This window comes from Aphidius gifuensis, linkage group LG5 (genome assembly GCF_014905175.1).
Source record: "Aphidius gifuensis isolate YNYX2018 linkage group LG5, ASM1490517v1, whole genome shotgun sequence".
Taxonomy (NCBI): Eukaryota; Metazoa; Arthropoda; class Insecta; order Hymenoptera; family Braconidae; genus Aphidius; species Aphidius gifuensis.
Window position 1 is genome coordinate 18,183,152 of NC_057792.1, and position 12,167 is coordinate 18,195,318.

General features: G+C 22.7%; 2 protein-coding genes across 4 annotated transcripts; one reads left to right on the top strand and one right to left on the bottom strand.

The window, feature by feature from the left end:
• The first annotated feature begins 178 nt into the window (after positions 1-178).
• On the top strand, positions 179-5,996 carry LOC122858171 (protein flightless-1). Of its 2 annotated transcripts, none has more exons than XM_044160896.1 (4): positions 179-660; positions 2,986-3,129; positions 3,210-3,377; positions 3,457-5,996. In XM_044160896.1, exons 1-4 carry the CDS (start codon positions 504-506, stop codon positions 3,621-3,623), a joined length of 636 nt encoding a protein of 211 aa, XP_044016831.1. In that variant the 5' UTR covers positions 179-503; the 3' UTR covers positions 3,624-5,996. The 2 variants fall into 2 exon arrangements, with proteins under 2 accessions (XP_044016831.1, XP_044016833.1); XM_044160898.1 differs by lacking the exon at positions 179-660 and adding an exon at positions 1,230-1,379.
• LOC122858099 (formin-binding protein 1-like) lies at positions 5,148-11,716 on the bottom strand. Of its 2 annotated transcripts, none has more exons than XM_044160787.1 (10): positions 11,301-11,716; positions 9,232-9,347; positions 9,099-9,149; positions 8,690-8,996; positions 8,459-8,605; positions 8,036-8,392; positions 7,655-7,953; positions 7,402-7,593; positions 6,476-6,600; positions 5,148-6,401 (listed from the first exon to the last, which is right to left on the bottom strand). In XM_044160787.1, the coding sequence occupies exons 1-10, from the start codon at positions 11,322-11,324 to the stop codon at positions 6,244-6,246; spliced, it is 1,776 nt and encodes a 591-aa protein (XP_044016722.1). In that variant the 5' UTR covers positions 11,325-11,716; the 3' UTR covers positions 5,148-6,243. The 2 variants fall into 2 exon arrangements, with proteins under 2 accessions (XP_044016722.1, XP_044016721.1); XM_044160786.1 differs by having other exon boundaries at positions 6,476-6,612.
• Between the last annotated feature and the right edge of the window lie 451 nt (positions 11,717-12,167).

Genomic DNA, 12,167 nt, shown 5'->3' on the forward strand with positions numbered 1-12,167 from the left:
TATTTTTAAATAACTTTGTATTCACATTTAGTATATAGATTTAAAAATTCGAAACAAAGCAATAGCACGCATTGACTGTGTTGACTCGTACATTTTCATTTCAAACAAAGAACACTTGCCCACCCAAGTTTAAAGTCAGCTGATTTAATATATAATATATATATCAAAATACTCAAGAGGAATGGTATTAAAGAAATCAGTAATGGTTTAAATACCACAGTCGAAACTTGTATAAGACCAGTGTCACGGAGGAGTGTCTAACAGCCACGCCGGTTGTGGCTGAACCCTCTAATTTAACAACAATACAATTAAAAAAATAATAATTCAATATTACATAACATTGAAATAATTGACCATATTGTGATTAATATTTAGTGATTTAAATTATATTAATTACTAAATTTATTATCGTAATAAAAAAATTAAAAATTATAAAAAGTTTTTCTTTTTTTAATTTATTTTATCAATAATAGTGTTAATTATTTTATTAAAAAAATAGAATAATGAAGCCACCAACTTATAACAATGAAGATAATCAACAAATTAGTCAAGAACAGGGTGAAAGAAATGTTGCTAATGCTGTTTGTGTACAATTAGCTGGTAGAGCTATCATAAGAGTTGTTTCACGTTGTGAAGAAGCACAAGATAATTGCAATTTAGGTATGCAAATAAAAGAAATTAATTGAAAATAATAATAATTATAAATTAATATTAATTTAAATATAATAATTTATTTTAAAATTATTTTAAAATAAAACACTAATTTAATCAAACTTTTAATAGAATTTTTCAAGAATTTTTTAATTTAAATATTAGAAAAATTTGTCAATTAATTAATAAAATTTATTAATCATTGAATATTTAATTTGCTTATATAATTAATAATTAATTCTAAATATTTTGTAATTTTTTTTCCATTTCAATTTGTACTTTCTTTTTTTTTTTTTTTTCTTCTTCATGTGAACTCATATGAAAATTAATGTCTTCCGGTGAAATTAATTTATATTGTTTTATGTTATTATGCAACTGAAAAATTATTAAGATGAGTAAAAAAAATTTATAGACTTGTGGGTTTGTTTTTATTTGAGCTGGATTATTTGATTTTTAAATTTTATAGTTTAAATGGTAATTTTATGATTATTGAGAGTGTAATATTGCGCATGTCTTGTTTACAAAATGAATTTAAATAAAAGTAGAAAAAAAGATAGAAAAATAAAATAAAGATAGAGGAAAAAGTTGGAGTAGTGGAGAGTAACGTGTGTCTAAAGTAGTAACACACACAGTGTTGTAGTAATAGATCAAGTTTCAAATAAAAATGGCGAATATTGTGACAAAAGTTGTTAATCAATGTGAAAAAGCACAAGAAAATCATTCACTTGGTAATTTAAATTATTCTAATGTGATAATTAATCGAGTAAATTATTTTTTGTTGCGTGAAAATAGTATTGTATATTTACACATACATGTTTACGCAGAAAAATATATAACCGTTTTTTTTTTATATCACGCTAAGATTATTATTCAAAGATCTGAAAAAGAAAGTTACTTTATTTTATAATTATAATTTGTTCACTTGAAATATAACTGCTAATATTTTTTACTGTAAATATAAATTTTATTTATAAGGAAAACAAAGTTTCATTGTGTTTTGTTTAAATATCGATGATGATTCATATTGAAACATTAATTTATATATGTTTTTCTATTTAAAGAATTGAGAATTTATTTTCTTTTAGAATTTCCTCATACCAAGATACTTCAAAGATAGCAACAATAAGGAAAAGCGAAAGAAAATGTCGGAAGAGATCGGTTATAAAAGTAGTGGGGTTTAAACAATTACCGAGAATAATTTCTCTTTTTTTTTTTAAACATGCGAGTAATCAATTTGAATATCGATATCAATTTTCTTTTTTTAAATGCGATTATAATCAATTCTAAAATATATGTATAAATATTTTTTTACATAGACGAGTAATTAAAAAATTGCAATCTTAGTAAAAAATCTAAAAAGAAAAACAAAGTGTTTATTATTTTAAACTAATTACTGTTTCAAAAATAATTAAAATAATTTATTGGTAAACTAATTATTCTAACAGTAAATTATATATTTTGATTTTTATTAATAATTTAAATTTTAATTATAAATTAAATATTTTTGTTGTCATTTTTATTTGAAATAGTAAAAATAATTAATTTAAAAATAATTTTGAATATGGCTTTTACAGTTTTATGGATAAATTTTTCATATACTTTTGTCCTTGGCAATTGTAAATTTAATTTTTTAAAAACTATATTTATAACAAGAAAAAAAAAAACTACCTCTCTTCCTGGGAAAATTCCAATTTTGTGATTACATCGTAAAAAATTATAAATCAAATAAAGTAATGGATTATAATATTTTGAGTTTTGTATAAAATTAACAATGAAAAAAATCAAACAAACGAATTTAGGGTAGAAAATTTCGATAGAGAAAATGATAAACGATCGAAAAAAAATTCTAAAAGTTTAATAAATTTAATTATTATCAAGAAAGAAAATCGTATTGTGAAAATATAGCTATTTTTAATTTTTAACATTTGACTTTGAGACAAAAGTTTTGCAGTGACAATGACCTACACAAAAAAATTTGATACATAAATAAATTTAAATGTTAAAGCAATGTTTCATTTTAAATATAAATTATCTATATATATATTCCATAAAAGTTTTTTTAGTCAAATAAAAATGGTAGTTCAATGACGTGTTTAAACAAAAAAATTAAAAAACAAATACACTTTATTTGTACGTTCAAACAAAGAAAAAATAATAGTTTTATAATTATTTATTTTAAAACTCCAAATTACTTCTACTTATTATTTTTTTTATTTTGATTTTTATATGAATTAAAAAAAATTAATCAACTTAAATGAAAAATATAAAAACATGCTCAATATTTTTTTTTATAAATAGAATTATTAAATTGTTTTATAAATATAATTTTTACAGATTTGTCAGACTGCCAATTGATGCAAGTACCAGATGCAGTTTATCATCTAATGCGACACACAGATTTGAATAGTTGTGATTTGTCTAACAATGTCATTACCAAAATTCCACCAAAACTTGCCATCAAATTTTCCACCATAACTGGTAAAAATAAAAAAATCTTATCTACTTTTATTAACAATAAATATAATCATGTTATTAATTATTTAAATTAATATCTGTAGAACTGAATTTAAGCCACAACCGACTGAGCAAACTACCTGAAGAATTAGTGGAACTTCAGGATCTTGAAAGACTTGATATTTCACACAATTCATTTATAGTACTTCCTTCTGTCACATGTCAAATACCACAATTGAGAAGACTCTATGCAAATGACAATTCTATTATTGGTAAATAAATTTAATTAGCCAAATATTAAAAATATATTTTCATAATTTTAATAAATATTTTATATTTATTCATTTACAGAAATTGATGTAGAACAGATTAAATGTTCTCCAGCACTTGAATTTATTGATTTACGTGGTAACACAATACCACCAAGAACACATGCACTTCTTCTTGAAGATTGTGGTAAAACAAAAATTGAATTAACACCAAGACACGTTGAAGATTGGGAAGATCTTAATGTTTAAAATTTATGATGATCATGTCATCAAAATTGATTGCATCTAAAAGTTGAAATTTTTTTTTGTTCAATATATTTAATTCTCAATGATAGTTTAAACGAAAACAAATTTATATTACTTACGTAATTAATTTTCTTCAATAGAATATTTTGTAATAATTTTTAGAGTTGATAATTTTCATGACAATATGTAGATATGTATAGCAAGATAAAATTTAAAAATTTCTCCATGGTTATTTACAAGAAATTGTCTGATTTCCAAAGAGATCCTTCACCAGTAGATAAACAAAAAAATAGAACTGTATACTTATCGTTTACAAAGCCACAAACTTATCAGTTAAATGTAGACAAAAATTATTATTTTTTTTCGATTCATGACTAGTCATATAACAAGCACAAAGTGTCTTACTACTTTAATCTTAAAATAATCCTTAATTAATTTGTGATACAAGTGCGTTGTTTAGATAATTTTATAATACAAAGATGACAAGCAAAATGATGATGATGATCTGAGTATGATTGCCATCAATACTTTGGTCTTAATTATTATTCGCTTATATTCATCAAATATAAATTTTTTTTCTAACAGTGTTTAATTTTTTTCTAATACACGGTTGTAAGTAAAATGAATGAATGAATTTATATTGAAAAAAAATTGATTAACTATTGGAATAAACAAATGATAATTATTGTTGATTTATAAATTAAATTGTTATTGATAAATGTACAAGTAGTATTTTATATTTTCAAGATGACAGCTGTCTTTTTTTTTTTTTTCTAGCTTCAAAGAAATAAAATAAATTTTTTAATTGACACATTAATCATTAAAGTCTAGCTCAAATAATTATTGACTTATTATTACCAAAGTAACAAATATTTGTTATATGTAAATTAAAATAAATAAATAAATTAGCAATATTTTCTAAAAACAAAAACAAATTTTCTTGTGGTTTAAGAGTAAAATGATCTTTTCCATCAGCTTGAAGAAATAAAATACATTGCTCATATCATATTTTAAATTGATAAAAATAAAAATTAGATAAACATGTTTTTACTGTAAATATTTTACAATAATTCAAGTTGAATATAAATAAAGAAATTTGTAAAAAAAAAAAAATTCACCAATGATAAAATAATTATTGTAAAATTAAAAAATTATACTTTCAATTTTTTTTTATTTTTAATTTTTAATAACTTGTCTGAATGTAAAAAAAAAAACAAAAAAATAACTAATTTTTTACAAAATTTATATATTGCTATATAATCAATGATAAATAAAAACAAATATAATATTAATGTGTATTTTTTTTTTGTTGTTAACTATTAAATTACGAGCCAATGTGTAAATTAATATTTTCATCTATTAAAAAGCCTTATTAATGAGTACAAAAAATAGCCTAATAAAAAATTCTAAAAATTATTTATAAGCCGTTTTTAATGTTGCAAAAAAAAAATTAATATAAAATAATGGGTGTAATTGGATATTATTATAATATTTTTTTTTTTACAATATTCAACTAATAATTTACAATAAATTTTAAACTGCTGTATTTATTTAGTTGACGTACATTGTATAATACACTTTTGATGCATTTTTATTAATAATGCACTTGAAACTAGACAATATTATTAGTATAATATTTAAAAAAAAAAAAATAAAGTATAATTTATTTACATAGAATGTCTCACATTAAAATCTCAAAAGATTACACGACTAATTGATCATCAGCACATTACCATTTATTTTATTGTGACTTATTTAATATTTAGCTCAAAGTCAACTATAACTGAATCAATAATTAAAGAGTAAAATTAAAAATCAATTTTATTAGTTATATATTTTTAAATATAAAAGAGAGTGGCCATTAAATTGATAAATTAATCATTTTTTATTTGTTCAAACTTCTCTCTTTTATTTATACTGTTTTTATATTTATTTTTTTTTTATTTTTTTACCAATAATCTCTCAGTAAGTATAGATCTATTTTTGAGCACATTTAATCAAATTATCTCAAATTTATTACAAAAAATAGTAATCTTATAAGCGTGTGAGTTAATGATTTATATTTATTTTACTTTTGTTTTTCAATAAGTGCAAGATCACTTACACTTTATTGAGAGTTAATGTTTTTACTTTTTTTTGCAGTCATATAATTATCTATTGCGTATTAATTACATACACGTTTCATCACTTGTGGTATTTAAACAATAGATACAACATTATAAATGACAAAATTAAATAAAAAATAAAGAGTATATCCTACATAATATTTATGAATGTAATCGACAGATTGCACAAACAGGGAGTTTGATTATACTGATCAAAATCAGAGTCTATTAATGTTCTAAATCTGATTATTTTAAAAAAAAAAAAAACACAACAAAATAATATATAAAATACTTAAACTGAGCCAGAGTTATATTTTCTAATGTTTCTTTTTTTTTTTTCTTTTGTCCAGGTATTAAGCAATATTTTATGAGTTAATATGTATAGTTTGTACATATACTTGATAATAAAAAAAAAGATAATATATCGAAGCTTTTATACCATCGATAATTTTGTGTTTAAAAATAATTTTTTACTTTTTTCTTTCTTGTTTTGCTCTTTTGGTTAGGCGTTGATCGAATTAGGTATTATATAATTGATATTCAATATACGAAGTAGGTACAAAGCCTTCAATTAATTGAGACATTCGACGAACTCTCGTCCATCCATCGCCTTGATCAAGCTCAATTATGTAAAGTTCTTCACCGTCATACATTGGAATTGAACCTTCACTCGTTGCTAAATATTAAATACAAAATATTAATAATAATAATTAAATATATGTATTTTCTTTTGTAATGAAAATTAATTACCATCAAATGGATAAAGAGCTCGACATGTGCCAAGTGGTGGTTGAGCATCAACCTCATCAACGTAATATTCTTCTCCAGCACTTTCAGGTAATGATGTTCGTGATGTACCAAGTCCAGACTCCGGGCTATTCGTGGAACTGTGTATGAGTATGGTAAAACTAAAACTATTTCTACTTTCTTAAGCTTATTATTATTACTATTTTAAATTTATATAAAAATGTTATTAATTTAAATTTTTTATTTGAATATTATTGGTCTCTAGAAGAGGCATAAAAATTGATAAACTTTTCATGAATAAATGATTAAGATCTGTAATTTTTTATAACATTTTAAAATGAAATATCTTTGAATATTTTAGTGAATAATTTTGTCATGCAAATTAATATCAACTTGATTTTAATTTTTTCGATTCATGAATATTTTATTTCTTGACATTCAATGACTGTGAGTTCTAAAATTGATATAATTTAATTTTTAAACAAGACATGTATATATACATTTCTATAAATAAAAAAAGTTTAATAAATTTTAAAGTAAAGTTTCTTTGTCAACATTTAAATTTAAAATGACAAATTCGCTGTTCATTTTTATTTTCTCGATTTGAAATAATATTTTTTAGATTTAAAACTGTAGCTAATTTTGTTTTTTAAATTTTAGATAAATTAAAATATTATTCATGACATGTGGAGAAGGTATTTAATTTTTAAACGAGTGTAGATATAAGCAAACAAGTCACAAAGAAGGTTATTTAAAATCGACGTTAGCACAAGGTCACATTCAACGATCGACCCACCAAAAAATAAAATAAAAAAACAACTTGTTTTACTAACTAACACTAGTTTGAAAATCACTTAGCTCTCGCAGTCAACGAAATAAATTATTTCATAATATATAACAACACAACATGTGTTAAGTAAAAAACTTACTCGTGAATTTGTTGAGGTGTTCCAGGTGCACTTTTTTTATGAACAAGTTGATTAGCATGAGCATTGCTAACACTAGAATCTGATGCTGATCTTGACAAACTTTCTTCACCACCTGAATGACTCGATCGCCGTGAATCATTTACCCTTACAGTTGATCCATTACTATTTGTTTTTCTTGTTCCTTGACTTGGACTGTAATATTTTAATGATAAATATAACAATAAATAAATTTTAATATACAAATAATAATTACCTTGATAAATTAACACCAGTGTTAACTGCATCATTAAGATAACCCTGAAATTTTGTAAGTTCAACACCAAGTTTTTCTAATTTTTGACTTGATTGATTCAATTGTCCTTCTATACTCATTGGATCACCCAATGCTGGATTTTGTTCATAAACACCTTTCATTTTCATAAGTGCATCTCTTGCATTAGTTTCTTGATGAATTTTAACCTGAATTTCATCTAAACGTTGTTGTAATTTTTTTTTTCTTTGATTTGGCGGTAAATCACTACAGTCTTCTTTTCCACCGTCATTTAAATTATTCTATTAAAAAAATATAGTAATTAATTGTGAGGACAATTAGGTTTTAATATATAATTAATAAAAAATTTTGAATATTACAAACCTTATTACCAATAAATATTCCAAATAATCCAACACGTTTTTTATTTTTAATACCAGAAACAGTACCTTTCATTGTAAGATGATTATGTATAGGTTGCATTGTTGTTTGTGATAATTGTGTATTACTATCATATGTTTTAGCAGCTGATAAATCTTCAAATGGAAAATCAACTGGTGGTGAAAAACCACTTTTAAATCTTTCAATTACTAACATTGTATCATTTTTTTCATTTATTCCATTTGCTGCTTTTTCAATGCCATCAAGGCACTGTGATATAATTGGCGAAACTGAACGCTCAATTTCTACTGATTTTAACATATAATTTCGCATGTTTTTAGTTCTTTTTTCATCTAATTCCTAATGACAATAAAATTACACCAATTCATTAATCTATTAGGGGAAAAAAAATGAATATAAAATTACCTGTAGATGATGAAAAACATCAGGCATTGCTGTGTGATAATGAAGAGTTTGCATTTCATTTGTCTTTTGTAACTGATTAGCATATTCAGTTTTTGCATCTTCACTTTGTTGATTTTTTACAGTCATATTCATACGTTGTTTTTCCACCTAATTAAAATCAAAATATTAAAAATATATATCCAAAAAACAAGTATTAATTTCAATTTAATAAACAAAAAATTATAAACTCACTTCTGCTCGTGATAAATTTAAATCACCATCAGCTCGTTGATAATTTTCTAATGCTCTTTCAGCTTCTCTAAAAGCTTTTTCATATGCTTTTCTTGCACGTTCTAAACTGCTTATTTGAGCTGTTAATGTTGTCATTAATCTTGCACCTTCTTGAAGATGTTTTTTTCTATCTTCTTTAAAATCTTTAACGAGAATATTTAGTTCACGCAAGACATTTGCCTGCAAATTCTCGGCGACTACTTCTCTTTGTCCAGCTTGATCATTAACTTCATTTAATTCTAATTTAAATGCTTTACAAGAACTATATCTATAAATTAAAATCAAACAATCACAATATTTAAATAGACATTTAAGAAAGCTTAAAATTATTATTTCAAATATCGCAATTTGTAATAAATAAATTACTCACTGATAATCTTCCTCTTCTTTTTTCTTCGGTTGATAATTTTTCACTAGCCTTCTGTAATTTTAATAATAAAATACTGTTAACATTATGAAAAATTATATTCAATGTAAAATTTTGTAGTTAAATAATTATTTACCTGAGATTTCCGGCATATTCAACTTCAATTTTACATCGATCTCTAATAAAATGTCCATAACGTTCCAGAAAATCAATTCCCTTTTGTGTATGAAGGGACAGATTGTCATACTGGTCCTGTAAATTAATAATAAATATATTTTCAATAATTAATATCAATTCATACAACAGCAAGAAATAATAAAAAAAATTTTAATTTAACAATTAAACTTTGCATGTTAATTTAAAGACCAAAAAAACGAATTTATTTTTTGGGGAACTTGCAATTTTTAAGCTTTAAAGTGTGCATATTTTTAAATATTTATTCGCTTTTTTTTTTTTTATTAATATAAACATTCTCGTTTTAAAAATCTCAGCCTCAATAAATTTATATTTTTCAACACTGACTCAGAGAAAGTTGAACTTTCTGCGAATACTAAACGTTTACAGAATTCTACCAGGTAAAACAATTAGCACAAATTTATGATAACTTTTTTTTTTTTTGTTTATTTATTCTAGCTAAAATATATGTCTATTAATTTATAAAAAAAAATGAATCTTGAATTTTGAAATATAAAATAATATTATCAATTAAAATTAAAATCAAATAAAACATTTCAAAATTAAATTTCAATTTATCAATTTAAAAAATTATCAAACATAAAAAATCAATTAATAAGATATCAAGATGAATAATTAATTTAAAATCAATAAAACTCTGCATTAATGCCAAAATAAATATTTATCATTTCGCATTTTTTAAAGCTACTTTTAAACGTCAAAAAAAAATAAATAAATATACTTTTTTCTATAAATCATCATCTTGGTATTGAAGGTTGTATTGAAAAAAAAAAATAATAAAAGAGTAAGTATAAATATAACCGACGAAAATAAAGTAAAAAAAAAAAAATACAAATTTCATTAACATGATACCGGGCCTATATAGCAACGTCGCCACGTGATTTAGCTCAAAACCATGTGTTGAAATAATTATAGAAATAATTGTACATTTAAAAATGAAAAAAAAAAAAACATAAAAGATAAACAAGAGTGTGTTTTTTTGAAGTACACAGTGTTGTTTCTACAAGCCTTGATGTATTTGATAAATCATTATAAATTAAAAATCTTTGATAATTTATTTTTTAAATGTACTAATCTTGATTTATTATGTCAAGTGGTGTTTTTACATTTAAAAGTTGATAGAAAACATTGTTGTTTTTGTTGTGACCAGAATGACTAATATTTTAGGTATATGGTTAATGTCATTATTGATAATTTAAATGAATCATTTGATAAAAGAAAATAACTCTCACTTTTTCACTACTTTCAAAGTATTAAAAAAAAAAAAACAAATTTAATATTATAAATATATAATTTATAGCTTTAAATATATATTTTATTATAAAAAAAATATATTGTTTATCTATAAAACAAAAAAAGAAAGTTATCAACAAAAATTAACAGGTTATTTTTAAATATTACAACAAATAATTTCTACTGATAAAAAAACGAGAAAAAAAAAAATCTTTTTATTTATTTAATTTTTTCTTATCAATAAACAGATAAGAATTTATATTAAAAAAAAAAGAAAAAAAAAAAAACCCAATATTGAAAGAACAAATGAATATTGACAAGTGAAAATTAATTATTGACAATTAATTTTTGGGCGTTTTTATTTATAGGTAAACTTGTTAGAAAAAAAATTAATTATTGCAATATATATATATAAAAGAATGACAAATCAATCCACTCCCTTAACGGTCCAAGGTTAAATATACGAGACGATGATGATGACGATAATAATAATGTGTCAGTTGACATTTTGTTTCATTATTAAAAAAAAAAAAAAAAAAAGAAAAACAACAACAACAACAATACTTGTTAAAAAAAATTTAAATTGTCAAATAGGGTTGTTGTTTTATTATGATTATTTTAGTAAGGCGTGGAATTTTAGTAATGTATATCGAAGATGAGTCATAACACTTAATAACATGATACGACACACACAAAAGACAATAATGCGGTAATGCGTCAGGTTTATATGTTTGTCATTTGATGCTTAATAATTAAACTATAGCCAAAATAACTTACCCAAAGTTCACTACCCCAACTCATTTCGTCCTATTTTAAAAAACAAAAAAATCCACCCAATCGCAAAACACACACAAAATCGTCCTTTACACTTCACATATGGATCTTACACATAAGTTGATCTCAAAAACAACTATATTTAACGGCAAATTTATGCCGTTAAAAAAAACCAAAAAAAATAATCGAAAAAAAAAAAAAACTTGACAATATTATTTTTTTAATAAATAATAAATTATAATTACATTAACTAATTTTAATATACAACACACATTTAGAAATAGATGTACAACATGTCCGCCGATATATAACTGTGTTTAACCAATCGGTTAATAATTACCAACACATACACACACAAACACCTTGCAGCAAGAGTTAAAACAAGCCGTGTCTGTCAAGACTGACCTTTTGGACCTTTTTCCCCATTGGGATTTTGGGTTAATGATTCCCCCACCCATTAATACATGTGTAACTATAGCAACCCGATGAAAACCGAAAATTTCCAACAGTAGTTTTCTAATTTTTTTTATTAATTTTTATGACGTTTATAGATGACAGTACTGCTATATTCCAAATAAATTATTATTTAATTATTTAATAACAATGTTGTATTGTTTTATTGTTAATTATTATTTATTGTTTTTAAATTAAATTCATTTTGTTGATTTATTTTGATAATCTCATATTTATTCGAATATTATTTTTTTTTATTTCTTTTGTATTTTAATTACAACGCAATTTATTTACAAACGATTTTTTAAATTTAATTAATTTACAACCGAATTTATAAGATTTATTAATTATCAAGCAATCTATTTAATTGTTAAACGAATTTCTCCGGGAAATCGTAATTAAAATATTTCGTTTGTA

Excerpts from the sequence above, each read along its gene's own strand:
- LOC122858171 (XM_044160896.1), top strand. The coding sequence starts at position 504 with ATGAAGCCACCAACTTATAACAATGAAGATAATCAACAAATTAGTCAA. Across the intron at positions 661-2,985 it reads ACAAGATAATTGCAATTTAG|ATTTGTCAGACTGCCAATTG; the intron begins GTATGCAAATAA and ends TAATTTTTACAG. Across the intron at positions 3,378-3,456 it reads AAATGACAATTCTATTATTG|AAATTGATGTAGAACAGATT; the intron begins GTAAATAAATTT and ends ATTCATTTACAG.
- LOC122858099 (XM_044160786.1), bottom strand. The coding sequence starts at position 11,324 with ATGAGTTGGGGTAGTGAACTTTGG. Across the intron at positions 8,606-8,689 it reads TAAATTTATCACGAGCAGAA|GTGGAAAAACAACGTATGAA; the intron begins GTGAGTTTATAA and ends GATTTTAATTAG. Across the intron at positions 8,393-8,458 it reads ATGTTTTTCATCATCTACAG|GAATTAGATGAAAAAAGAAC; the intron begins GTAATTTTATAT and ends TATTGTCATTAG.